This window comes from Passer montanus, unplaced genomic scaffold (genome assembly GCF_014805655.1).
Source record: "Passer montanus isolate IOZ18808 unplaced genomic scaffold, ASM1480565v1 scaffold249, whole genome shotgun sequence".
Taxonomy (NCBI): domain Eukaryota; kingdom Metazoa; phylum Chordata; class Aves; order Passeriformes; family Passeridae; genus Passer; species Passer montanus.
In genome coordinates, this window is record NW_024367138.1 from 60,206 (window position 1) to 85,173 (window position 24,968).

General features: G+C 46.4%; 1 protein-coding gene across 1 annotated transcript; it reads right to left on the reverse strand.

The window, feature by feature from the left end:
* Positions 1-393: 393 nt before the first annotated feature.
* Positions 394-23,328, reverse strand: FAM83C (family with sequence similarity 83 member C). The gene is made up of 4 exons (XM_039711289.1): positions 22,560-23,328; positions 15,483-15,650; positions 11,105-11,229; positions 394-1,757 (listed from the first exon to the last, which is right to left on the reverse strand). The coding sequence occupies exons 1-4, from the start codon at positions 23,112-23,114 to the stop codon at positions 827-829; spliced, it is 1,779 nt and encodes a 592-aa protein (XP_039567223.1). The 5' UTR covers positions 23,115-23,328; the 3' UTR covers positions 394-826.
* Positions 23,329-24,968: the final 1,640 nt, after the last annotated feature.

The following is a 24,968-nucleotide window of genomic DNA, read 5'->3' on the forward strand; positions in this document are numbered from 1 at the left end:
TTATGAATAAAAAGTTAGTACCCAGCGCTGTATTGCTCACTTTACCATCTTAATTAATACATTGATTGCTGCTTGAATATTGGCCTAGTCAAGCTTCTCATTTATAACAACAGTGTCACCTGTGAGCTGACAGGCCACCCCCGACCCCGCTGCCGCCTGAGCTGTGTCACCTGTGTCAGCTGCCACCAGTGCTCAGGTGTGCCCCCGAGCAGCCCCCAGGCGTGTGCTGACACCATGGATGTGCCATGTCAGCCATGTGCAGATGCCAAAGGTGCCCGGACATGTCCCTGGCCTGGCACAGCTCAGCACAGCCACACTCACAGCCTGGCACAGCTGGCCACACTCAGTGCTGACCCCCTCCACCAGGACCCAACACATCTTTTTCCAGCAGGACAACTCCTTTATTTTTCATATCCCCCTCCCTTTGGCCATTTCATCTTCACCATATGGATACAGGGAGAGGAATTGCTCAGCATGGAGTGAACCAGGGCTCACCCTGAAGACCTCAGTGGCCAGTTTACAGGTGTAGCAATGGCTTTGCTGTAAATTTGAGGGTGTGAGGAATAGCTACTTAGGAAATGGTTCTTTCCCAAATGGGTAAAAAGAATGTGGATTATATTTATGTGCTTTTCTCCCTCTTGCCACAATCATGTAATTGAAAATTTGAGCTGCAGTTGCTAATCTCGTCTGAATCAATCATCTACACAGATTAGACACCTTTTAACAGGAACAAGACTAATGTTTTGATTCCCAGTCCCAGGCATGATGATTGGCGGGGGAAAGCAACCCCTGGAAAATCAGAGCAGAGGCCAGCTCGAGGCCCAGGTCAGAGTTCGAACCGACTGTGTATATGTTTGGATTTTAGTTTGTTGTACTTGGTGATCAGGTCCAGCTTGCTGTGCCCCAGAGTCATCCTCTTCTCCGCCCCATACGCGCTGTTCTTTTCCAGCAGCACATCCTCTGGGAACTTGTCATAGCAAGGCACTACAGACTTTTTATCCCGTTTGAGGTGGTTGTATGGGGAGAAAAGGTCTAAATGGCCATGTCCGGGGCTCTGTCTCTTTTCTACCCCATAAAACACGTTCTCATTTTCAGCTGGCAGCTCCCCAGAGGTGGCCACAGGTGCTCTTGGCTTCAGGCTGGTCCCATTGCTGCCAGTGCCCTCCGACAGGGACTGCAGCGGCTGCCCTGCTCTCGGCGGGGAGCAGTGGCTGCTGTTGGCCTTAGTGTCCCCCTGGTTGCCAGGTTTATTGGAGGAAGGCTCCGGCTGCAGGAATGTCCTTGCTGTTATGAGGTTTGATTTGGGATACAAGGCTGGCGTGGGTTTATTTGGAGGACTGTTCACTGAGTCTGGTGGTTCTTCTTGCTGTTTAGGGCAAGTGGGCTTCATGAATGTGTCCTCCTTTCCCTTCTTATTGCCAGAATCAGAGCTGGAATCTTGCTTTTCCTGGTGTGCACTGCAGCTGGAGTTTTTCATAAAGGGAGACACTTTTATGCTCCTGATGCTCACATTGGAAAGGCTGCTGGAGGGGCTCAGGGTCTCAGTATCGTTCCCCTGAGTGGGTTTTAGAAGACAGTTGTCAACTTTTGAGGTATTCCAAGAAGAGAGGCACGTCCCAGGATCTGGCACACAGAAGTCGGTCACTGCTCTGGACTCTGCGTACAAATACCGGAATTCCTTTTCAAACTCTGCAACAATTTGCCCACGGAAGTGGGTCACCAAGCCAGTGTGGACTTGGCTGCAAAGCCAGGTGAAACTGCAGGAAAAGAGACAAAACACATGTTAACTTCAGTTCACAGGGTGCCAAAATACTTAGCATGGATTTTCACATTCCAGTGATGGATTGCTACCCGATTTGTGTCGTTACAACTTACAGTAAGTAGGCAGATGTAAGATTGCTTATGAAGATGAATGTGCTCATCAATAAGTACAAAAGAACAACCCTAAAGTGGTTGTTTGATTCTGCTCGGGGTCCACTGCTTTTCCCTCGCCTTGGCAGGAGCTGTGTTCTCCTGACATCCATGAGGGGCTTGTAGGAACTGCTTGGGCAGGCAGGAAATGAGAAACTGCCTTGAGGAGTGGAGGTCTCCAGAGACCTCCACAGAGATACCTCAGGACAGGAAAGCTGATGATGTTTGCTACAAGTATTGCTGTGGGATTCCCAAATGCAATAGAACTTAATTCTTGGCTCAACAAGTCCAGTCCCTATCCTTTCTTAAGTGTTTTGGGATCTTATCTGGGAGCTTATTCTACCTGAAAACCAAACTGGTTTTGCCCTAGCTGTGTAAAAACTTCCATTAATTGTGACTCTGCAAATTTTCCTTATCTGTTTAACCCTACCTCTTGTTTGTGCCCAAACTGTAACCTAATTAGCTCTTCCCCAGTATAGGTACAGATTGTAACCACATTCTCCTCATCTTCCTTTTCCTGATTAAGCAGGGAAGTTCCTCTCCAGAGTGGGATCCCCAGGCATCAGCTGATTTTTTATTCTTGCTGTAGTCACACCAGACCAGCAGACTAAATGTGTCAAATAAACCAGAATTTTCAGAGGTGCCAGTACCAGCTGAGGGCTGCGTTATTGGCTGCTAAAGCAAGACACAAGATTCTGAAGAGCAGAGTAGAATGATAGGAGTTCCAGGAGAGCAATTGTCATGAGACATTACATTCTCAAGTAAATGTCATTTCAGGACAAGATACTGGCACTGTGTTTTGGGACCTCATCAATGTTTAGTCACAAGAAAGCTTTTTGGGAATTTCTTGTAGGAAATGCAGCTCCTGGCCAGTCCCTGAGCACTCTGCAGTTGTTTTAAGTCAGACTGGTGTTTGGTATGTTTACAGCCAACAATCACACCCTGAAGAGAAACATAATATGGAAAAAATACTCTGCTGCTTCATATCAAACCAGGTAAATTACCTAAGAATACAAAAGCAGTAAAAAAATGAAAAGATCTTTGTGGGTGACATGAAGAGTACTCAGAATTACCATCCTGGAGGCTTAAAGCAAATGCATCCCTTCACAGAGATATTAGGGTGAAAAAGTCAAACCAGAAACTACTCAGGATGGCTAAATGACAGAGGAGAAGCTTCTGAGTCCAGAGAGACCATCTTTGAAAGAAGGTTGGGTCACATATTGCAAAAGGGGAAAGAAGAAATATTCAGCTCTTTTTGAGGCACATGGTGTCTGAACACACAGGAGTGTTCAGATAATTCCTCTGCATCCCTTTATTGTACAGGAGCTTGGGTTGCCCTGAGCCCCCTTGACACAGAACACAAGGGAGGAGCATTCTCCTGTTGAAATCTCTGTAGAAGAGATTAGAAAAACATCAACAGAGCAGATATCAGCGACTGGGCAGGAGTGGGTATCATTAACATAAGAGTGCCCTGGGATTGCCAGGATGAAATGTGCTATCTCCCACTTGAAAGGGCTCTGGCTATCAGGGGAGTGGCAGGGTGCTAATGTGATATACTGTTTTTAATGTTCTAGACAATTAAGTCTCACAAATTAGATAGACATAAGTTGTGTAGATACACAAATTAGTAGAGACTCTTCTAAAGAATACAATTAATGGCCATATAGGAAATATGAGATAAGAGGAAAGGCAGCTTTGGCAAAGGAGTGTTATCTCTAAAAGCCCCGAGAGTTCTTTGAAGAAATCCAGGAGTCCAGACAGGGGAGATTTCATGGTTTGACACTGTCAAAGGCGTCTGTCCCAGGGCACTTCCTGGCTCCACCGATGCTTCTCGCCCCAGTTTGGGCATTCCTGTGTCCCAGTTTCCCATGCCGATCCAATGAGGTCCTGCTTACTCTGGGTCGTGACAGGATCTGGAAGGAATCATCCGAATCCCCTGGTGGCACAGCTCTCCTTGCCACAGCACAGGATTCCAGGATGGGACAACGTGCTCTTGACAGCCGTGGCTATTCCCATCGCTACAAACTGATAAAGATACTTTCTTCCCTGACTGGCATAGCCAGGGAATGATTTCTGGTATAAAAAATGAGGCACTGGATGAAGTTCACAGGTTAAAAATCTAATACAGACAGGAAGAGGTACTGCCTTGCACAACACAACACCCAGGTGGGCTTTGGAGCTCCTCCTGCTGCAGCCGCCCTGGATGCTAAAGGATCACAGGAGCTTCTAAGAGCGGTAGGATTTTCCTGGCATTATTTTTTCCCTATAACAAACTGCTGCTCACAGCCGTTCTAGATCACCCTGGGACTCCGAGGACTCTGGGAGAAGATGGCTGTGGGACAGGATGCCCTCCCTGCCCTGCTTTCAGACCATCCGGGAGCGGTGCAGCTCAGCCCTTGGCCGGGAGGTGGAGGTGCAGCATCACCTCCGGGCGGTGGGGCCAGCAGGAGCGGGAGAGCACCTGCGGTATTCCACAAGTCTCCGTCTCAGCAGCATTTTTGATACCCGGATTAGATCCCTGCGTGCCCCCCTGTACAGCCGTGCTCTGCTTTGGGGTCACGGTGGCCTTTGCCTTTCCTCAGCTGTTTGAACAGGTGACTCCGCATCCCCACACTCAGCCTCTCTTCTTCAGTTCTTTCCAACAGACGGGATACCAATCTGCAGCAGAAGATTTTTTGCTTCTTTCAATAGTTTCTCAAACTCATTTTTATTGCTCTTCTGTCATTTGGGCTGTCACAAAGCCATTATTTTCTTTCCATATGCCAACACAAATGTGTGTTTTGTTTTTGCTGATGGCTAAATGCATGTACCACATAACCCTCATCACTAGACCTTTCATTTCAAGTGACATTTTCTTTGATAAGGTAATAACAACCTGCCTTTATTGCAGCAAGCTCTTTTAGCTTGCTCCCAACACACTTGAAATAATTTCCATTCCTTGATGTTCATGTTTGTTTTGATCCAAACCAGTGCAATGTTTTCAACTCATTTGGGCACCCATGTCTGTTATTTCTTATTCATCCTTCCAGCAGCAGACCTTGTGTCTTTCTCCTGGATTCACTTTTTATTTACACACCTGAGGACTTGCTCCTCCCTGCTTCAGTGTGCCCAGCAAGGCTGTACATCACTCGTCTCTTGGCAGTGTCACTGCATTGGCTGCGTGTGTCACCTGGGGTTCTCTTGCTGATGCACTGTGCTTCCCACTCCTTACACTCTCCCTGCCTGCTTAATTAGAATTTCTTTCTTAAGGAGAGTCCTCATCAAGCTGGATCTGAAAATCCCTCTTCAAAGCTCTTTCCTCTTACTTGGGCCATGGATACATTTGAATATAAGCACCTTTCTTTGAAAGAAATTTCAGGTTTCCTTTAGCTTCAAACCCATGTAACTTTATCTGTCCATTGCCAAACACTTCTGTACTTCAGTTTTATTTCTCCTGAAGCCAAGTGTGGAAGATTTTGCACTCTTGTAAACTTTTGCCTCTCATCTTTCAGTTTCAGCTGCTGTGTCAGCTTCAACCCTAGATCTTGAGTTTTCCCCTACAGCAAACACTGGGCTCCTTCCTCTCTGTGCCTGTGGCAGGATACACTACGATACCGTGACCATCAGTTACTTTCAGCAGAGAAATTTAATCTCTAAGGCAACTGAAACAGCCACATAACTCCCTTCAGGCTGACAATACCAGCTCTTTTCTCTGGTTCTAATCTATCTTTCCTGTTCAAGATCCTGTTTAGCTCTAGCCCCTACTGGTCCTTGGGTTCTTCTCACCTGCTGAAACAGTAAATATCTTAAGTGCTCAAATAAACACCCTATTTCTTCTGTTACCCAGAGTAAACCTAAATAGCTATATATTTAATTACATTTAAGATTTTAGATTATTGTATAAACCTAAATAGATAAATAAATAAATAAATAAATATTTAATTACATTTAAGATTTTAGATTATTGTTTTGCCTAGATACCTCAGTCTAAGCGTTTTTTCCTTCATTTAGAAGAAATACAATGTTAAACAATCAGTGTACACATAAGAGTTGAAGGGTCTAAACTAATTTGCCTACATTTGTTTAAGATAAGAGCCATGAGCTTGGTTTCCATATTTAGATAATGCTGCAAAAATGTGCTTGATCTGTACCAACAGGCAGCATTCTTTAATTTATTCTCATATATTTATCACAATAAATTAAAGAATCACAGAATCACAGAACATCCTGAGTGGGAAGGGACCCACTGGGATCATGCAATCCAGCCCCAGCCCTGCATAGACCTCCCAACAACCCCACCCTGGGCACCCCTGGCAGCGCTGTCCCAACGCTCCTGGAGCTCTGGCAGCCTCGGGGCTGTGCCCATTCCCTGGACAGTGCCCAGCACCCTTGGGGAGAGAACCTTTCCCTGATATCCAGCCTAAACACCCCTGACACAGCTCTGTGTGGTTCTTACTTTATCAATGAATAAAACCTGTGAGAGCAGAGGGACAGTTTAGCTATTTCTACATATTTGGATCCTTTTCTTCATTGCTCATCTCCTCATTGCAGAGCTGCCAGGCTGGAGTAACCCAAGGGATAGCAGGGTGCCGTGGATTGCTGCAGACCAAAGCTGGGATGTGTAGGAGGTCACACAGTTAGGGATCACCCACTTCACTTTAAAAACAAATGCAAGAACACTGTATTCTGATAAAAAGGCAGGATGGAAATCAGTGACACTTGGGTAAGGAATTAGAATCAATGGGGAACATCTGAACAAATAAAGCTGTGTTTAGAAAAGTGCACAGTGGCTGTACTAAGAACTTTCTAAGCAGAGTGCTGGTGGTAAACAAGCCACTTCGAGGGGGTGCTGAGAGACTAAGAAGGCAGAAAGCAGAGGGATAAAGGGAGATCCTGCCAGGCTGAATGGGGGCCACAACAAGGAGAGTTGCCAAAACTGCATTTTAGACACTACAGATGACCACTTATTGGAAAAACTAACCAGAAAGCCAACAAAATGAGAAATAACATTACCAGTTCAGAGAGTTTCTTTGGGAAGGCCACTCAGCAAAAAATAACCATAACCTAGCCATATCAAATATTCTTTCAAGACCGAAATAAGCCAGAACAGTAATGCTTAATTTCAAAGAGAAAGTGAGGAATGCTATTAAAAAGAAATTTAAAAGAGCAATCAAAAAGATTAAATGCTTGAGGCGGCAAGAAGATTGTTTAAAGATGCTATGTTAGAGTCTCAGAGAAAATGTACCTATCAAAACAAAGACATTTTAAATCATCAGAAAATCTCACCAGAGTTAAAAGGTGCAGTAAATGAAAATATTAAAGCAAAAAGCCTTCATAAACTGGAGTCAGCGATTTTCCATTTATAAACCAGGGAATAACCTATCATTTAATATTGAACATAGTAGCAGAAGAATGGAAAGTTTTAAATGTGAACCTTTTAAAGAGCTCCTGGAAAACTACAAACCAGCCAGTCCTATTTCCATACTGAACAAACTGGTAGAAGCAAATAGAGAGTAAAATGATTAGATGCATAAATAACTATAATCATAATGCTGAAGACTCAGCATGTTTTTGTGGAAGGAAGCCATGCCTCAAAAGCCTCTTGCAGATCTTTGAGGGAGGCAGCAAGCACACAGATGTGCTTGATGTATCAAACTTGAACTTTCAGAGATTTTGACATGGTCATTCAGCAAAGAGAGTTTTTGTTGTTAGAAAAATTAAGTGATCATGAAGTACATACAAAGGAAGGTCTTCCCAACAACCAGCACTTGATTAAAGATACAAACACTAGCAGTGGGTTTCATTTACCCACCGGAAACCTACAAGTTTTGTACTGGGATCAATGCTGTTCAACATGTTAAGGAATGTACCAAAAAACTATAGAAACTGTCCATTTGAGAACTCATGACAAAATTATTGTGAATCAAAAGAAAACTGGATAAACAAACCTGCAACAGGATCTTATGGTAAGGGGAGGAATATGTGACAAAATGATGGACAATTAAATGTCAATAAATTCAAACTCTGAATACAAGAAATAACTGAAAAGCCAAGGATGCTTCACCTGGAGAAGAGATGAAGGATTATAATGGAGGAGGACAAAATCATGGATGCAGTCAAGAAAGTAAATAGGAAACATTGATTTTCTGTGCTCAGGTTGTGGGAATTTGGGGACATCAAATATAATTATCTGGCAGTAGGTCAACTGTAAACACCACAGACCACTTCTTTACGCAAAACATAAATTAAACTGCATAACCCATTGCCAGAGTGTATCATGGAGGCCAGACACAGCAGGAAAGAGTGTCCTATAGCAAACTGAACATAGAGAAGCACGTACAATGTAAAACCCCAGAGTTCTGAAACCTCTGATGCTAGCACACAGCATTGCTGAAGTGCAAAACCTTCTGCTGCGTAAGAACACTCTTGCCCTCGTCCCTGTATCATCCTGAGATACCCCTTGTTCCACTCTGGATCTTTGGCTTTACTCAGTACCTGTTCTCATCCTTTGCATCTGGATTTTCCATCTGCAGGGACAGTAATCTAAATGTCTCCTATACAGGTTGCACTACACCTAGAAGCAGACATCCCGATTTTCTGCTGTGAAAGTGTTTCTGACAAGTGAACAAACTCCTCAAGAAGAGACTTGAACAAACTGAACAAGAACTTGAACAAATTCCTCAAAAGAGACCGTTTCTGTTAGTCCAGAACATCCTGTGCTTACTGGCGCAGCACAGGATCAGATGTAAGACCCTATTCAACTGAAATACTATCCTCCAGAATTCCAGAAGTTTCAGCTCTGCAGAGACCTGTAGAAAGGGAGCACATGACAGCCCCCAGACCCTGCCCTTAACAGGACAGGGAGGAACTGATCCAGAGAGCTGCACCTGCATTTTAAGCAATGCCCTGACTCTGGGTCACAGGGAAATCAGATGTTCCTCCAGCTGTGCAGTTCAATCCAGCTGACACATGCTCAGCTTTAATCATCCAAAAATGAGTAATCCTCATGAGTTATGTAATCCCTGCCCCTGCAGTCAATGGAGATGGATAGAGGGATTTAGAAAACAAGTATATGTGACATGGGTTAGCTGTGGGCTCAGCAGTGCTGAGGGAACTGTTGGACTCAAAGCTCTTAAAGGGCTTTTCCACCTAACCAATTCTATGATTCTAGCAGCCTGTGTTTCCAGGCAGTGATTCACTCCATTGTTTTTCAGTGTCTTAGGATAGTAAAAATGCCACCAGACACTGCTCTCCATGTTGTTTAGAGATTTGACAGAAGCAGTTTCAACCATGTACTCCCATTTTTCATTCATTTTGCCTGAGTTTGATAAGGTGAGACCTCCACTCTTGGAGATGGTGAAGTCAATACCTGAGGGGAAGGTGCAGCTTGAAGCTACAGCACTGGTGAGGACACTGGTAGCCTGAGGGTCCAGCATGTGCTCACAGAGAGATGGAAACTGAGAGAAAGGGAGAGGGAGAGCAGTGTTCAAGGAGATCTGGTGGAAGGAAAATAAAAGTATTGCCAGGACAACAAATTCACAGAGCAGGCTGTCCTGAGGAGCTGCATTGTTTGTGAAGGATAATATAACCAACAGTGTGAAAATACTGTGGGAAGGATCTGCACGTGGAAAAGTAACTAAATAGAGTAGTAATAAAAATATAGGACAAGAACAGTAGTCCTGAGCCTCTGATCAGAACTGTGGAGAACAATGTTAACTGAGAACACAGAGGCTGCAAAATTAGGATGGGCAGCAACAGGGCGAGATTTCATCCATTCGTACACATACAGGTTAATGCTTCACTGGGATGAACCATGGAGAAAAACTTTTTGGAAGCAATAAATTATTACATGCCAGAATTAACTAGTCTAAATTGTTTGACCCACAAGAAAAGATGTGATTCAGGATGTGGTCTGGAATGGGGTACAAGACTTGGTTCCAGAGGCAGAAGTGGAAGAACCCGTTTGTAAGAATGATCACAACACAATTTTAACTCTTTACTGGAGAGCAAACTAAATAAATGCAGCATGTGGAGGTTCAATTTCAAGAAATGTAACTATATAAAAATGAAGCAGTCAGTCAAAAAGAGTTGAAAGGGAGCAGAACAAAAATCCCCAGGATGACTGGGGCTGTAGGTTGTTCACAAATGCTGTACTGGCAGTGAAGGAATCAGTGGGCTCATTTGAGACCTGGTGTCAAAAGGGCAATGGCAAGGGCATAGCTGAGAACCTCAGTGAACTTCCTGCATCCATCGCTGCTGCTGGTGACACTGAGATGTGCTTCACTCCTGTGCATCAGCACCACCAGAAAGGTCAAGGACTGAGAGGTTTCCCATGTGATCCCACCTACAGAGAGGGCTCTGAATGCAGTCTTGAGGCCCACACACCCCTGGGGCATGCAGAGTGTGCTGAGAAGAACAAGATTCCTGCTAGCATGGAGAAGCACAGACTCTTGGAAAAGGACAACAGGGCAAAGGCAAGCCTAGCTCACCAACCTGCTGGAGTTTGGTGAGGGAGCCAATGAGCACATGGATGCCCTCAGGCATGGAGGGGTGCAGTGAAATTCCCAGGTTTGCAGGTCATTCTCAGGTCCTTCAGGTGGTTGGATTCCTCACTGAAGGTGAGCAAATCCAGAAGGGCCTCACAGAACTGAGCAAGTGGACAAATATTTGGCAGAAGACCTTCAGTAAAGGAAAATGTTGTGTATCCATAGGGGAAAATTATCTGTATGATGCTGAACCTAGAACAGCTCAGGAAGTTGTCTGACATCATCAGCTCAGAGTGCCATGGCAACTCAAACATGCAGTGAGTGTTGACCTCTGCCAGCACGGGCCACAATCACAAACCAGAGTCTGGGCATCTTTTACCCCTATTGAACACCTCAGTGCAGCATTTCAGGGAGGCCACATGCAATTCTTGTCTCTGCACCTCAAGAAGGAGGTAGTGAGGTCACAGAGAGTGCAGAAAAACAGACTTAAAAAGGCTGAGGGATGCAGCAACCACTGCACGAAGAGAGACTTCTGAAAAGTTTGAGGTCTTCAGGTAAGAAAAGGGCAGGGAGGGTGGATAAGATGGAGACTTGGAAAACTGTGAAAACACTCACTGAAATGAAGGCAGGGTAGTTGTTGAACCACCATGCAGCACCAGGAGCTAGGAGTTGCATTATTCAGTATTTTGGTAAGGAATATTTCCACAGTAGTTGCTCTATTTTCTTACCTGTATGTACCAGCAAGAACTTGGTCACAATCAACCAGGACAAACTTCTCCAGAACCTGGCCCACAAATTTCTTGCCTGCTTTGCTGTAGTACGTGTCTCCACTCAGGCACCTTATGCGCATGTTCTGAAACCAAAGCAGGGAGAGTTGGTAAGGGGCCATGTACTGAGCTAAACTGAGATCCCTTGTGCATCACTGCTGGACTCCCTCAAGCTCATGTTCTGCTCTGAGAGGTAGAACTCAACAAGACATTAAGTATTTCTTGGCTCCTACATACCAAATATTTTGTCACATTGCCTGCTTCTACAGGATAAAAAACCATCAAAAACTAACAAGTTGAGTGCAAATTCTAGTTTGAAAAAAAAAACTTCAGAGAATCCTATGAGCCTACAGATAATTTCTGATGTATGTAAAACTATCCAATTTCTTCTGGACTATTAATAATATTCAACACCCCACTAGCTGATGGCTCTGCATTAAGTAAATTTTGATGAATAACAACTAGCTAGTTTCTAATCAATAGAGTGTGCTGCTCTGATTTTATACAATTACAGGCTTAAAACTAAAACATCACTCAATGAGAAAAGACTTAGAGAGAGGAATATCTACATTTTAAGGAATTCCTTTTATCAATACATTTTAAAATTATATTAACACTTTCAGCTGTTATACTCAAATGAAGCAGACTTGATGCTCCACTGCAAATACTTCTCTGATACAACCTTGACCTGTAAAACCAACTGGCCAGAATAAACTGGGGAATATGGCTCTTGGTATCCATTGGGAGCCTCTTTCATAATGCAAGGCATTTGCCTGTAATAGAAGTTATTTGCACCTCAGGTGAGGAAGGCAGAAGAGCAGAACAGTCATTGGAAATTGTTAGTGACCTGCTCTGTGTGACACAGTGCCAAACAAAACATCTGGCATGTAAATAAACATCCCTAAGGCTACACCAGCGTGGGGCTGCCATGTCATCCCTTCCTGCCCTCCAGGCTAGCTCCCCTGACACCTGTCACACCTCTGGTACAGCAGGAGCTGTCACAAGCTGGCACCACCTGCATTTGACTGGGCAGACCCCTCTGTGGGCAGCTCATTCCTGCCGAGCATCACCCCAGCTACAGGCAAAGCCCTGCAGCAGCTGCTCCGGCGTCGGGGCCAATTTGCTCCTGGCAGAGCTGGGCACTAAGGGAATGTGGTGCTGATTTCTGGCCAGGCACAGGGAAAGGACAAGCACCAGCAGCTGGGATTTGCCTGCAGGTGTTCCCCACAGGGCACAGTCCCACATCCCTCCCAGCCTTCCAGAGCTGTCCCTGGGCACCCCTCTGCCCTCTTTGCCTTCCTCCCAGGGGGCTCAGGGCAGTCACCCCTCGGGGTGAGGAGTGAGGCAGGGACCCAGCTGCTTCCCTCTGCTGCCAGAGTCCCCGCGGGCAGGAGCTGAGCATCCCTCCAGGAACACCCGCCAGCTGGGAAAGGCTGGGCTCCCACATTGCAGTGAGGGTCTCCAGCCCCCCAGGACACCATGGCCCTCAGGGCTGCACAGCAGCAAATCTGCTCCTGACCAGAGCCCACCCAGGCTCTCTCTTGCAGTGGGCAATGGCAGCTGGGGACAGCAGGGCGAGGGCAATCATTTATGATGCTGCCCCTAATATTGCTGAGGACCCTGTTTTCTGCTCAGGGGATTGCCTGAGCTCCTTGTGGTTTGTCTCAGTGGGAAGCCCACTATCATCCCTTCTCCAAATCCTGGTCCAGTCTTCTCTTGAGTTAATGGAAACCTCTAGCAAGTACACAGCTGAAGCTTCAGAATTTTGACACTGTGGCTTTCACTGTTGGCTTTTTATGTCCCAGAACATATCCTCATGTGCCACGTATGACAAGGGAGAAACCTTTTCCCTGTAATAACAGTCGTGCATTGGAACAAGTTACCCAGAGAGACTTTGCGGTCTCCTTCCTTGGAGATCTGCCGGATGAGACCAGGTAAAGTGACCTCATAGGTGACACTGCTTTGAGTGGGAGGCTGGGCTTGGTGACATCCTAAGGTCCCTGCCAACTTGCAGTAACCTGTGATCCTCTGAAATGACACCACAAGTTGCTGATTCAGACCAAGATAACGCTGGATACTTGGTGAGGTCTTCACCTTATTCTGTGGTCAGTCAACACAGGGATTTTCTCATCCAGTGGCAGAGTTTTAGTAATACTGGTTTTCATTGGGAGGAGCTTCCTCCCCCCACCTCCTTCCTGGAGAAATTAAAACAACTTCAGCTAAATTCCATAAATTTGTCACCACAGTGTTTCTTCACTCTCTTTATCCTTTCCAAGGCTGGGTGAGTTTCTGATATCTGGTTCATAGTCTTCTTCCTCTTGTCAATCCAGACCCTGAATAATGCCAACAAGATGAGCATCCTGCAGTCTTGCAGGAAAGACACCCCGGTAGTACTCTTGCTCCATCCAGACAGTAGCTCCAGGTTCAGCAAATGGATGTTTGAAAACTCCAAGTTAAGACTTCTGCTGTCTCTGCTGCCAATGCTCCACACAGGATTTTCTGATGCTCAGCACTGGAATTTGCCACCAGCAGATTCACATGTTGTTTTCAGGAGTAAGATACTGGAGGAGCAATTACCCCAAATTCTCCATTCAACCCAAATTATTCCAAATGGAGATTTACTGCCACATCCTGTCACAACTTGGAGGCAGGAATAAAATATGTACCCTCATTCCACTCAGATGTGTATTCAGCCTGCAGGTAACAGACTGCATTGGTGTATCAGCATAAGAGACACTTCAGATGGAGAGCTGCTAGTGAGTCATGGAATGGGGAGGCAAGTGTTAATTACCCATTCAAGCACACGACATGACATCAGACATAACAAAGAGACATAGACACCTCCATGGATAGAAACTCATTCTAATTTTAATTTTAAATATGGCCACCTCTTGGACAAAAGGCAATAAAATATATTTTGGAGAGATGGAATTCATCTGAATGCACCACATCACTTCAGTGTGGAAGCTATTTATAGAAACAAACATGCTCCAGCATGGAGCAGTTTTCCTCAAGAGCTGCCATCTCGAGAGTCAGGATGAAATGGGCCTGCCTTGTAAGAAGCAAGACAGGACAGAGCTTCACCAGCACAGTGGAAGAATCACAGAATCATTTAGGTTGGAAAATACATTCAAGGTCAAGTCCAACCTTGTCAACTGGACCAGAGCACTGAGTGCTTCTCTAAAAAAGCCTCTAAATTAACCTTTGTGTAGACAGGTTAAAAATCAGGGAAAATTAAGACACTTTAACTGCATCTATTTAGAATATCCTGTAAAACATTGTTTTTGCATTGTCCCTAGCTTGTTTTTAGCTAGGGACAATTTAGGAATACCTTTGAGCTAACTGGAAAATTTCCAAGTGCTCCACACAAAAACGAAGGGAAAACCCATGAAACTGGTGGCTGGAGTGGAGTCAGTGCTCCAGGGAATCCTGCATCCCTAGGGAAGAAGCACAGCCAGCACTGCTGGCCTTACAGGAATAACAAATTACAACAAAAAAACAACTTCCATTGATAGGTGGTGGCCAGAAACTGGGATCAGCAGGATACTGGGGTGCATCTCTGAGTCTGCAAGTTCCCAAGAGAGCTTGTGGCACTGTCACATTCATTTTTACTGTTTATCTGCTCTGGGCACCACATGCTGGGTGATGGGCACCCACCGAGCAGGAATCGGGTTTTTCACAAATCCAAATCATGGACCCACAACTGAATTTCAAAGCCTAAAAGCAGATCTTAACATGAGATTTTTAACCTGTGGGTTCAGCAGAAGGGAGTGATGGGGTTTGCAGCAGAGCATCTGAGGGGACTCACTGCTTCCTTTGCCTTCCCAGCTATTGCCATGCAGCAGCTCTGGGCAGAATTTAAATCCCTGAGCTCAGGGATCTGAACTATGAGCAATTTAAGTCTCGCAATTCTATGTCCTAGAGCAGGGGGCTGTGTTCTTTCCCCCTCCATGTCCAGATGATACAGGTTAACATAAACTAAATTTCCAGGCCTCCCTCTGCATCTCTGCAGCAGCCCAGCAAAGTGTTCAGCAACTCACTGCATCTCATTGGCCCCAGCTGCACACTCCCTGCATGGAAAACTGAAATGAGGACCATAAAACATCAATATATGGGACTAGGAGGTTCCTACATGCCTTCCTCTGTGCTTCCAGACAGATCTCAGTTCCCTAGAGCAAACAGCCTTGGTTTCTTAGTCTGGGACAGGGAGAGAAGGGATCGGTTCTGGGGAGAAGGGAAGAGTCCTGTGGACCCAGCAGGGGTAACAGAACACAGGGTACACCATTCTTACCAATTTCAAGACCTGTTTATCATATCCAGTGTGTGACTGAAAACTTACTGGGAAGCTGTCCTGAGTAAGAGCCATTTTATTGCACATTTCCACAAAATGCTTCAAGTACTCTTCATCCAGGATCAGGTAAACAGGGACGTGCCGTCTGCTCGAGGCCTCCAGCAGGTCACACAGAATTTCCATGTCTGTAAACAGATCCATCACAATTGCTATCACCTGGCCAGGAGAAAAGAGGTGTGGGGGAAAGAAACACAAGATACTGTTGAAATCTCATGCCCAAGTGAATTGTGCTTTAAACTATGTGCTATAAAGTATTCAAACCTCGTGAGTTACTGAGAACCTGTGGCCACCCGAATGGAGATGATTCTGGACCTTTGTGTTTAACAACCCTTACCCCCCTGGGCAGCTAAAATCAAATTTTAATAACTGTGAAGACAATCCCCACCTGGCTACCTCCTGTCTCATCTGCTGTTCGCAGAAAGGAATAGCTGAAAGGGTTACACATGCACAAACTCTGAATTTCAGTGGTGCAACAAGTATGTGTTGCCTTAAGAAAATATGCCAAGAATAAAGCATATAAACAAGAGCTGAGACTGAGCAAAATCATTGTTCACTCAGCAAGAGTGACTCTAGATGACTGGCAGATTAATACGAAAAAGTACAAATTTTTTTCAGGACAGACACACTGCCAGGTGAGGGAGAAGGTATTGTGATAAAGTATGTTAAAATCCTCATTTCAAGATTAGATCCTAGGGGGTGCCTAGACAAAATCAGAGAATAATGTGTGTGGAAAGGATCCCTTCCCTTTCCCTGCTGGCAGAGCTCCTGCCCATGCAGCCAGGGATGCAAGTGATGGGTATGAAACCTGACAGGAGGAAGAAGGAATAATCCTAAGATTATTAAAAAATAAAAATATGTGTATCTCAATAAAGCAAAGATAAGGTCTTCAAGGAAGGTGTTTTAAATAGGAAAAGAATTTTAAAGAGAACTGCCAGTTCTTTAAACAATTATTCTGAAAAAGGCCATGGCAAGCCATCCCACTGGAGATGGAGTGGGAGGCAGCAGACTGTCATGGCTACGTGAATTCTCCAAAAACTGGAATGAAAATACAGAAAACAGAAGGTAAGTCATGACAAGCAGCTACTACAAGTGAGTTGACCCAGGACCAGACAATTCAAAGCACAGAATGACCTGCAACAGGAACAATGCATCAAGAGAAATCAGCCATAAATAGATTCAGATGGGATTGGAGACCCTGTTGCTCTGTTCCTCATGGAACGAAGTTGCCAGCAGACAATGCTGAGGGGGCTGTTATTTGGAGGAGGAAGTGACTGTTGGGATCCATCTGCTGGCTGTCACTGTCAGGGTCACGGGAACACCTTGAAGAAAGAAGGAAGGAACAGACAGGAGAGCACTTGCTGAGCAGGATAATTTGTCACTGCACCTGAGGGTGACTCAGATCTTGAACCGTCAGCAGTTAACACTGAGAAAGCATGGAAGATGGGAACACACTGCAGGATGGAAAAGGGTAGGGGAGGATTTACCATCAGCCAAACTTCTTTACAAAAGCTGAAAAAAAACAGTGAAACTACTGCCCAAGTAATTTAGTCCCAGTCTTTACCATATCACAGTGAATAAGGTAACTGGTGCTTGTAAGTTGGGTGTATATCCCTGATTTCTGTTTCTGCACCTGCCAGAGAATGCCCAAATAAAGATGACTCAAAACCCACTAAATCTGGGAGTGAAGCTCTAGTAGCCTATTCTGCTTCTCAGTGTTCATGCCCTGCAGCACGCTTGGCACAGAAAACCCAGTCAGTGCTGCTGCCATCACGCCCCCCACGAGGAGGGAGCCTGTTTGCCAACACCTCTGCTGCCTGTGTTATGTGCATGGCCACAAATGCAACAGTCCACTGCCCAAATCAGCCCGTGGGTCTCACCCCTGCAGGGTGAGCCTTCCTCTGCCACTGCTGCTCACCTGCTCCTCTTCAAACCGAGAGCTAAATGCAGAGGATGGCAGTGAGATCAGCTTTTACATGTGCAGTGATTCAAGCTTTAAACAGGAACAGGGGAAATTGAAATCATGGCATGGGGCTGATCAGGAATAGCTTCAAAAAAGAGCAGAGGAGCTCCCAGTTTAACTGTCTTTGGATTTGTGATCCAGACAGCCACACTGGCCCAGATTGCTCACTGCCCAGTAGCTCCTCTGCTCTGTTTTCATTAATAAACTGCCTCTTTCCAAGCTCACATCCATGAGCACAGGCAGAGCAGGGCCCAGGCAGAGCAGCCTCAGACTCAGAGGACAGCAGTGTCGGAAGGCTGATTCCTGCAAAAGGGATTGAGCCCTTTTGCAGATGGACAATCAGAGCAGTCTCAGACTCAGAGGACAGCAATGTCAGAAGGCTGATTCCTGCTCCCTTGGGGATTGAGCCCTTTTGCAGATGGACAATCATATCGTGGCTCTGTTTTGTCCCCAAAACCCATCCCTGTGATGATGCCCAACACACTGCTGGGCAACGTCTTGTTGGGAACATCACTGATCCTCAACATCTTGCAGGAAGCCCCAGGTCCAGCTCACCACAGCAGGGTTTGGGGAAGAACCTTCCCAGAGGATGGTGTGATCCCAGACATCCACATGGGACACAAGGAAGCTGTCAAGAGCTAAAAACCATTCCTGCTGTCCAGGCCAAAACCACATCTCCACCCTCTCACCCTGGCTCTGGGAGTTACAGGCTCCAGAACTGACTCCAAAGGGCACCTCTTCTGTAGCCCTTTGGAGTCAGTGTTGTCCTCTCAGAAGCCTTACAAGGCTTTGGCAAACTTCTCCCCTCTTGAAACATGCCCATCTCTCATAGAGAACAGTCAGCCCTGGAGGAGCTCTGCAAGCACTGAGAAGCATCTTCAACTTCCCAAATTAATGTTGCTGCTGGTCTATCAGCACAAGGTACCACCGAGACCCACAGTATAAAACCACTTTGCCACATCTCTGCACAATGTCCTCCAGCCAGAGGCCAACTGCAATTTAGCCAAATTTCTTTGATGGGTCACACATCCTCTGATGATGAAGCACTGTGAAAAAATTATAGCCCAGACCTTGTGTAAAGCCTCAGGCAAGTCCCTCTCAGCCAGACTTCAATTCATGATATTTGAGCTCATCTCAGGCTTAGGTTTGTGGCAGGTTTGTCCTGGGGAAGTCTGTCTGCTTGGGAGGCAGGTTTGATGGAGTCAAGGAAGACCGAAGCTCCTTTGTCCCCAGATCCCACATGTTGAGGGGCAAGGCCTGTACCCAGGGTGCACAGGAGGTCCACACCTTTCCTCTACCAGTGCTTGAAGGCTTTGGCAGGGCTGGTTGCCACAATTCAGGCTGATCCTTGCCCAAACCAGCACTGCTAGGGCCTCAGTGCTCACCGTGAGAGGGATGGGGCTGAGCAGGCAGCAGCACACGGCACGGAGTCGCCCGTGGCAGCCCAGGCTGGGTGCAGGTGGCCAGGCTGTGGTGTCAGCCCTAGGCAGCAGGGCCAGCTTGTGCAAGCTGGGTGGAGCTCTGATAGTCACACTCAGGCTTTCCAAAGCGGCTCTTGGCTCGGTCTGGAGGTGGAGCAGGCTGCAGCTCTGCTCACACCTTCCTTCGCAGCGCTCCGGGGTGCAGCACAGCTGGTGCTGGGCAGGAAGGACAGACCCTGTGTGTGCTGCAGTGGGGACAGAGGGGAGGCTGTGCCCCCACTGCAGGGGGAGATGCCCACGTGGGGCTGCTCATTATAACTGTGGGTATCCATAAGGGCACCAAGATCAGCACACCCTTTTGGAAATCAGAGCAGGCAGCTCTTACAACAACATCAGATCAACCCCAAAGCCAAGAAATTTTGGGGGAAGAAGACCTTGGAAGTTTTTTCCCCTCAAACTCCCTAAAGCAGTGGGAGTTGAGTATCCAAGTGCCATCTGCAATTCAGGCTCCCAACAGCTCGTGTCTCACATTTAAGCTTTGTGGGCATTCAAGTCAATCAGGCCATACAAACCTAAAGCTGTGTCAGTGCCTCCAGCCCCTCTGTTTCAGTGGTGGGAGCTGCATGGCTGGCTTGGGGCATCCCTGCTCCTCACCATGCTCACCACGACCTCTGAGCCCATGGCTTGGCCTTGGCAGGTCAGGATGTTAGAGGCACAGCTGCCCCACAGGCTTTACAAAAATTCACACCTTGCCATTGTAGGGTTAAACCATGACATTTCCAAACCCACTTCTGGAAACTCACAATTCAGCAATTACTGGAGTCATCACTTTAGGAATTACAGCACTTACCAGATCCTCACTGGGGTTTGCCATCTGTCTGGTTCCTAACCAGCACAGCTGGTTTTACTGGTATTTGCCAATAGCAGTGTGGTTTGGGTCATTACTACAGTGGTGCCATTTGATCTCTTGCTTCCCTGGGGACCATCAGGGACCCTTCTCCCACCAGGCACAGACACGAGTATGCAGGCAGAGCACAAGGAGCACAAGAGGGGTTAAAGAAACAGCATGGACAGGTCAAACCAGATTGGAGCTCATCCAAGAGCAAAATTTTAACAGTATTATCAAATGAAGGCAAAGGTGTGGCTGCACTGCATCTTCTTATGTCTGCAAAGAGAAAAGCTCAAATCTGAACATCCGTCTTCAAAGAGAGCTGGTTAAACATAGTGAAGGCAAAAGACCAACCTCACCAGCAAAAGATACCCATGAAACAAATGCTCTGTTTGCTAATTTGTCAGCACAAATATGCTGTTGCAAGAGATGTCAGCTGATGTTGTTCTGTGTGACTCTACTGGGAAGAAACAAACAGCATTTCAAGGCACACACCTCCCTGTCTGCAGAACCTGGGAAAAGCAGTGGGGATCTCAACATCTTTCCCACATCACACCAGCACTGTGTCCCACATGGGAGGAGAAACTCTCTAAAAGAGGGATCTATGACAGCAGCTAAAAGTCTAGTGGCAAAAATATTGGAAGCATAGAAACAGCAGCTGCAAACAAAAAAAAACAGGTGGTTCTTCAAATGGTTCATACTGGCACTTCAAGCAAAGGAAGTTTTTTACCTCTGGTTGCTCTTTTGTCATTAAGACACATAAATAACATCGTTTTGGATGGTTTGTTGAGCAAAATGATCAGTAAGTACTTAAATATGTATAACTGGGGTTGTGAATGAGCTGCAATTGCCATCAATCATGGAGTTAATCATGGGAAGCACTGGCCAGAGCTGCTAACTCAGAAGCCAGTAGAACACCAGTAATAAATCAGTAAGATACTTAAAAACTCATTCTCACATTTTACACAGCAGTAAAAAACACTGTGGGAAACCCCCAACTCAAACATGAAGGACAGAAGATTGTCAGGGCTTTGTCAACGCAAGCAAAGAAAGCAAAAAGCTCAGAAGGTACTGGAAATACAATAAAGCAGCCACTGCCCAGGCAACTTGCCCGTAGCAACTGAGAAGTTCCTGTGAACTGAGAAAGCAGCAAGATGTTTTTCCTGTGGCTTAAAGGATCATAATATCACTGAAGATCCGGGACACGTGCTGAGTGACAGGAGGACACTTCTTGGTAGTCATTTACTCTGTGCATTCTACCATGACAGTGCCTTAATCCCCACTGCTGACAATGATGGGGTCAATATCACAGAACTTTTCAGATCATTTAAACTACTGTAAATCAGCTGCCTGCAAGGACAAACAAAGCTTTTTGTCATTTATTTCCTGGACCAAAACTTCCTGCAATTGCCTATAAGATGCAGTAGAAGTTCAGGCATTAAGCAAGGGCTGCTTACAACTGAGCAGCAGCTCGTGGCAAAATGGTCTTTTGGGCAAAAGGAAAGAAAATATCCCCATTCACCTCATATCACACCCAAACTTCACTGATATGTGGCTCTTTGAGGATGTTTTAATGCTGTGCAGCAATCTGAGCTGCTGGGAATACATAAATTCATTTGCTCAGCTCTGCTGAGGGTTGTAGAAGATCACACTTGAGCTGCAGTGATCCAGGTGATTCCTTATCTCCAGCTTTTACACAAGCAACACTGAATATAAGGAGTGACTGAAGTTAAATAGGAAACTACTGGAGTGATAAGAGAAACTGCCAGAAGCTGACTGGTTAAAGTGAACTTTGCTCTAAATGTTTCCTCGATATCTCAACACAAATACTACAAAAGAAGATTGATGTGAAACAGCTGAAAAGAACCACGAAGAGGACAACAAGCTGAAAATGTGTCTGAGATAGTTGTCTGAGCTGCTGCTTTCACACAGAGTACAGTGGCAAAGCAAAAGAAACAACAAGCAGCATAATTGAGTGAATAAATTCATGCCAGCATTGTGCTTGGTAGGCAGGCACTGTAATCATCCAGTTTTTATTACATCCAAGGGTTGTAATAACGCATCAGAAACTCTGCAACGGGGCAAAATGGGCTGATCTTACTCATGCCTGGGGAGGCACAAACATCCTAGGAGAGAGGATTCTAACTTAATTCAAAAAACTGGCAGGGATTTTCAGTCCCACAAATTTACTCAGCTCATATGTGGTGAGGTCCTGGCCCAGGTTGCCCAGAGAAGTTGTGGCTGCCCCATCCCTGGTAGTGTCCAAGGCTGGACAGGGCTTGGAGCAGCCTGGGATAGTGGAAGGTATTCCTGCCCATGGCAGGGCATGGAATGAGATGGTCCTTAAGGTTCCTTCCAACACAAACCATTCTGACATTTTCTCTGTGACAGCAGCTCACTGGTGGTATTGTCTTCTCCAGCTTAAAATTATATCCAGGGCTGGAGAAGAGCCCCAGCCATGCAGAGGGAGGAGAGCTGGTTGGGACACACAGAGCTAGGGACACTGCAGGCCCTGCCACACACCCTGCTGGGCTCTGGGACTGCTCTGCATCCCTGCAGACAGGGACACAGACACCTGCAAGGGCACTGCCTGGATGATGTGAAATCCAGGCAGAGAGAAATGACAAGAAAGGAAAGGAGCAGGAGCAGCTACAGGTCTGCTGCAGAAAAAGCAATCACATCATGCTAGACATGTAGAGAGCAGTGACAGTGTGGAGCGTGTGGTGTGGGAGCAGCCACCAGCCCCGGGCACTGTGGCACAAGGCTCCCCTCAAGGGACACAGCTCTGTACGTACCGTCCGTGCCCGGCTGATCAGAGACCGCACCAAATCCTTAATGCTGTTTGTTTTGTTTCTTTGGAAAATCACAGTGGCCTGAGTCTGGCCAGAGACCGTGAGGAGAGGTGTCCCTGGCCACCCCAGCTCCAGCTCCGGAGGGTGCACATCTGACATGAGAGGGAAGTAGGTGCCCGATGTTAGCTCAGAGTTGAGCGAGAACCTGTCTCCAGTGTCTGCATCACCAGGGTCAGCTTCTTTGTCTTTCATTGCACTGGGGTCTGGGAAGCTTTGGTTCCTCTGATGGCTGATGTATTCCATGTCCAAGGTGGAGAGAAATGGCAGCTCCCTCTCCTCGGCGATGGCACTCAGGTAGCCACGCTCCCCCTGCTCCAGGAAGGCGTCGATGGCCAGCCTGGCTGTCTCGCTGTGCTGGAGCACCAGCGGGGTGGGCTCCCTCCACCACGGCTTCTTCAGCTGCTCCAGGCGGCTCTTCAGTGGCCCAGACACCCCTTGCTGGCTCCCATAGCTGCGGGGGAGCTGGGGCCTCACCTCGACTGCCAGGTAGTTGAACATGACTGGAGCTGCTGATGCCGAGAGGTGTCTCTCCTGCTGGATTAGTGCTGCGTCCGTCCTCACGTCTTTTCTGCCACTCCTGCACTCCTGGGCTCCTCCCAACAGGTTCCTTCAGGACTCAGCATAAACTCAACTTCTTAATCACCAGGTACAGCCTCCCACTCCGGGGGAGGAGCCGCCTTTCCCTGCTCCCTCACTGGCTTCCCCAGACACGGCCCTGATACTCGGTGGTGCCCAGAGTGTCCCTTTTGCAAGGGGAAGAATATCAGCTCTTCAAGCTGCTCCTTCCTTTTCCTTGTAACTGATTAATGTACTGTTCTGCCCTTCCCTTCCCGTCCCTAGAGAGGTCCCCACCCTTGGCCTAGCAGGCTCTAACCTGTTTTGTCCCTCACTGTGCTTGCAGAGGAAATGCAGATGCTGGAACTTGTTCCTGCTTGAAATTTGTTCCAAATCAAACACGCTGCTTAGTGTCAGTTATAATGAAACACAAATATCCCAAGTGGGTAATCAGACTCAGCAGAGAAACTTACTCATCCCTGAGCCACAGATAATGTTCCTTCTTAGCATTTCTTGGGAGCTTGGCTCTGCTACACCAGAACAGTCTATTTCTTGACACACAGAGTCATGGTGTTTGTAGGAATCACAGCAGGAATCTTGGTCATTAGGTACTGCAGGCGAGAAGTGCAATATTTCACATGCTCATTTAGCATCTCCCTGGAAATCCTTCAAGGACATTCAGCCTTAGGAGTCTGGTGCTGTGTGAATGATGATACTACCCACACACTGCTTATCGGGGATTAGTTAATTCCAGCTTCCCAAAAGCTCAGTGGAGTTATTTTTGGAGGAACAGTACAGGCAGCCATTGCTATGTGAATTAAGGCACTGTGTAGGAACACACCACGAGAACATAACCTGTGAGGAACTGCAGAGGAGCAGAGATCAGCTCACCCTGGAGCTACTGAACTGCACACAGGCAACCAGGGAATGAAAAACTGGCTGGAAAGCTGATATACTCAATTGGCCTTTTATCTACAAATTCTCTTGGTATTAAACTCAATTAAGTAATGTAAAAGCTAAATGTGTGCCCTGGAATAATCATGGGGTGATAGTCAATGGAGTAGGGACAGCCATGCCTGAGTGTGCACCAGGACATCCAGACACCAGGCTCTAAGTCAGCTGGGATGAATCATGTCCCCAAAGGACTGTCACTCTCCATGGACCACAGCTGAGTGGGATGATTAGTTTGGATTAGCTGTCTAGTCTCTGGATGCCTGAAGTCAGGATGAAGCCTGAGCAGGACTGCAAATGGCAAGAACATTGCATTGATTGAATAAGAAACCAGAAGTTGACTGCCACTTGGCTGTGATGCAGTGAGCAAAGGCAAAGTAGGGATGGGACAAAACTATAACAAAGCTGCTGGCACAGAAGTGTTATGGGTGAAAGTAGACGTTGGAACAGCTTAAAGAATAACTTAAAATGTGAAGTGAACAGCCAACCCAGTGTAAGGAAATTTGGGGAAGTAACAAAGGGAAGGAGCTGTAACATGGTTTTTTCTGGAGCTGCTTTGCTAGGGTGATAGCAGAAAATAAATACACCATCACCCTACTTTTTGCCTGCCTAAAGAGCTGGAAAGAGTGTGAATTTTAAAAGAAGTCATCAAATGCATATTCTGCTGCTGATTCTGTAAAGGGGATTTGCAAAGGGATTTGCACTGTTTGGTAATGATCTGCTCTCCCTCCAGTCATTTCTCATGGTCCTCAGCACATGAAAGCACACACGATGTAAACATCTCCAGCCCAGCTTGTCAGGCTGGGCTCCTCCAGGGTTGGTGGGGAGAGGCAGAGACTTCCAGGA